This window comes from Protobothrops mucrosquamatus, unplaced genomic scaffold (genome assembly GCF_001527695.2).
Source record: "Protobothrops mucrosquamatus isolate PMUCROS unplaced genomic scaffold, P.Mucros_1.0 scaffold526, whole genome shotgun sequence".
Lineage (NCBI taxonomy): Eukaryota > Metazoa > Chordata > Lepidosauria > Squamata > Viperidae > Protobothrops > Protobothrops mucrosquamatus.
The window spans coordinates 50570-51803 of record NW_015386834.1 but is presented as its reverse complement, the minus strand read 5'-3'; the positions used below and the strand labels follow the sequence as shown (position 1 = coordinate 51803).

Here is a 1234-nt window from a genome sequence, read left to right as displayed (position 1 = left end):
CACCACCGCCGCCGCCGAGGCCGCCGAGGCCGCCGAGGCCGCCGTCATCCTGTTCTCCTGCCACAGATGGAGCAGGTTTTCACTCGTCTCGTCCTTGTCGGGCAAGGTTCAGTTGCTTTTGGAGCAGATGGCTGAGAGGCTCGTATTGCCTCATTTCAAGGGAATAGATGATTTCGGTGCCGTGCTTTCAGAGGCCCTGAACTCTCTTCCATTTGAATCTGGTACACTGGAAATCCATGTAGCTTATCACTGACAATATATGGCCGAGAACTCTATCAGTCCACCAGTTTATGTTTCCCAGGAATGCCCAGATTTCTCAATAATACCCGATTGCCAGGTTGCAAATCTTGAATCTCACCTTCAGATCATAATTTGTCCTGTTTCTCTGTCCTTGGACCGCTGAAACGGCTAGAGCCTTCTCATATGCCATCTTCAGATTCCTCCTCAACTTGTCCACATAGTTGCAGTGTGAATTAAGGGAGGTTTCGTCCGTTGAGATGCCAAAGGCTATATCTACTGGCAGTTGAGCCTCCCTGCCAAACATCAGTCAATACGGAGAATACCCCGTAGCATCATTTTTCATGCTATTATATGCGTGCACAACAGTAGAAATATGTTGTGTCCAATGTTGCTTCTTCTCTGCAGTCAGCACCCTTAACATGTCCAGAAGAGTACGATTAAACCTCTCAGTTTGTGGGTCTCCTTGTGCACCCACAAGGGAGTGGTGCATGACTTCCAAATGCCCAGTATGTCCAGCAGTTGCTTGCTTTTGAAAGCTTGCTTTCAAAATCTTTGCCTTGATTGGAATATATGCACTGACGTAGCCCATAGTGTACAAAGAACTTTTCTACAAGTACCTTGACTACTGTGTGGCACACTGATCCTTTGTTGGGAAGGCTTGTGCATAGCGAGTGAAATGATCAGTCACAACCAATACATTCCCCTATCCACTTGTATCTGGTTCCAGACACAGGAAGTTGACACAAACTAGATCCATGGACCCGTGACTTTGCAGGTGGCCCATCGGGGTGGCCCTGGGTGGTAGGGTCTTTCTTTGGATACAGCGCAGGCAGGATCAACAGTAGTCTCCAACCTCCATCTTCATACAAGGCCAGTAGAAGTGATCCTTCCCTAACTTGAAGGTCTTCTCTGGCCCCAGATGCCCATGCTCATCATGTAGCACAATCAGCACCGCTTCCCTATGTTTTCTGGGAGCAACAGTTGCCACTTTTCC

The 1234-nt window shown here is 48.4% G+C and overlaps 1 protein-coding gene across 1 annotated transcript in view; it reads left to right on the top strand.

Annotated features, from left to right (window-relative positions):
* NELL2 (neural EGFL like 2) overlaps nt 1-681 on the top strand; it is a 164369-nt gene extending 163688 nt beyond the window's left edge. Inside the window, exon 13 of the mRNA XM_015816908.1 lies at nt 646-681. Coding sequence (XP_015672394.1) covers nt 646-681 — 36 coding nt within the window. The remainder of the gene's footprint in view (nt 1-645) is intronic.
* The last annotated feature ends 553 nt before the right edge of the window (nt 682-1234 follow it).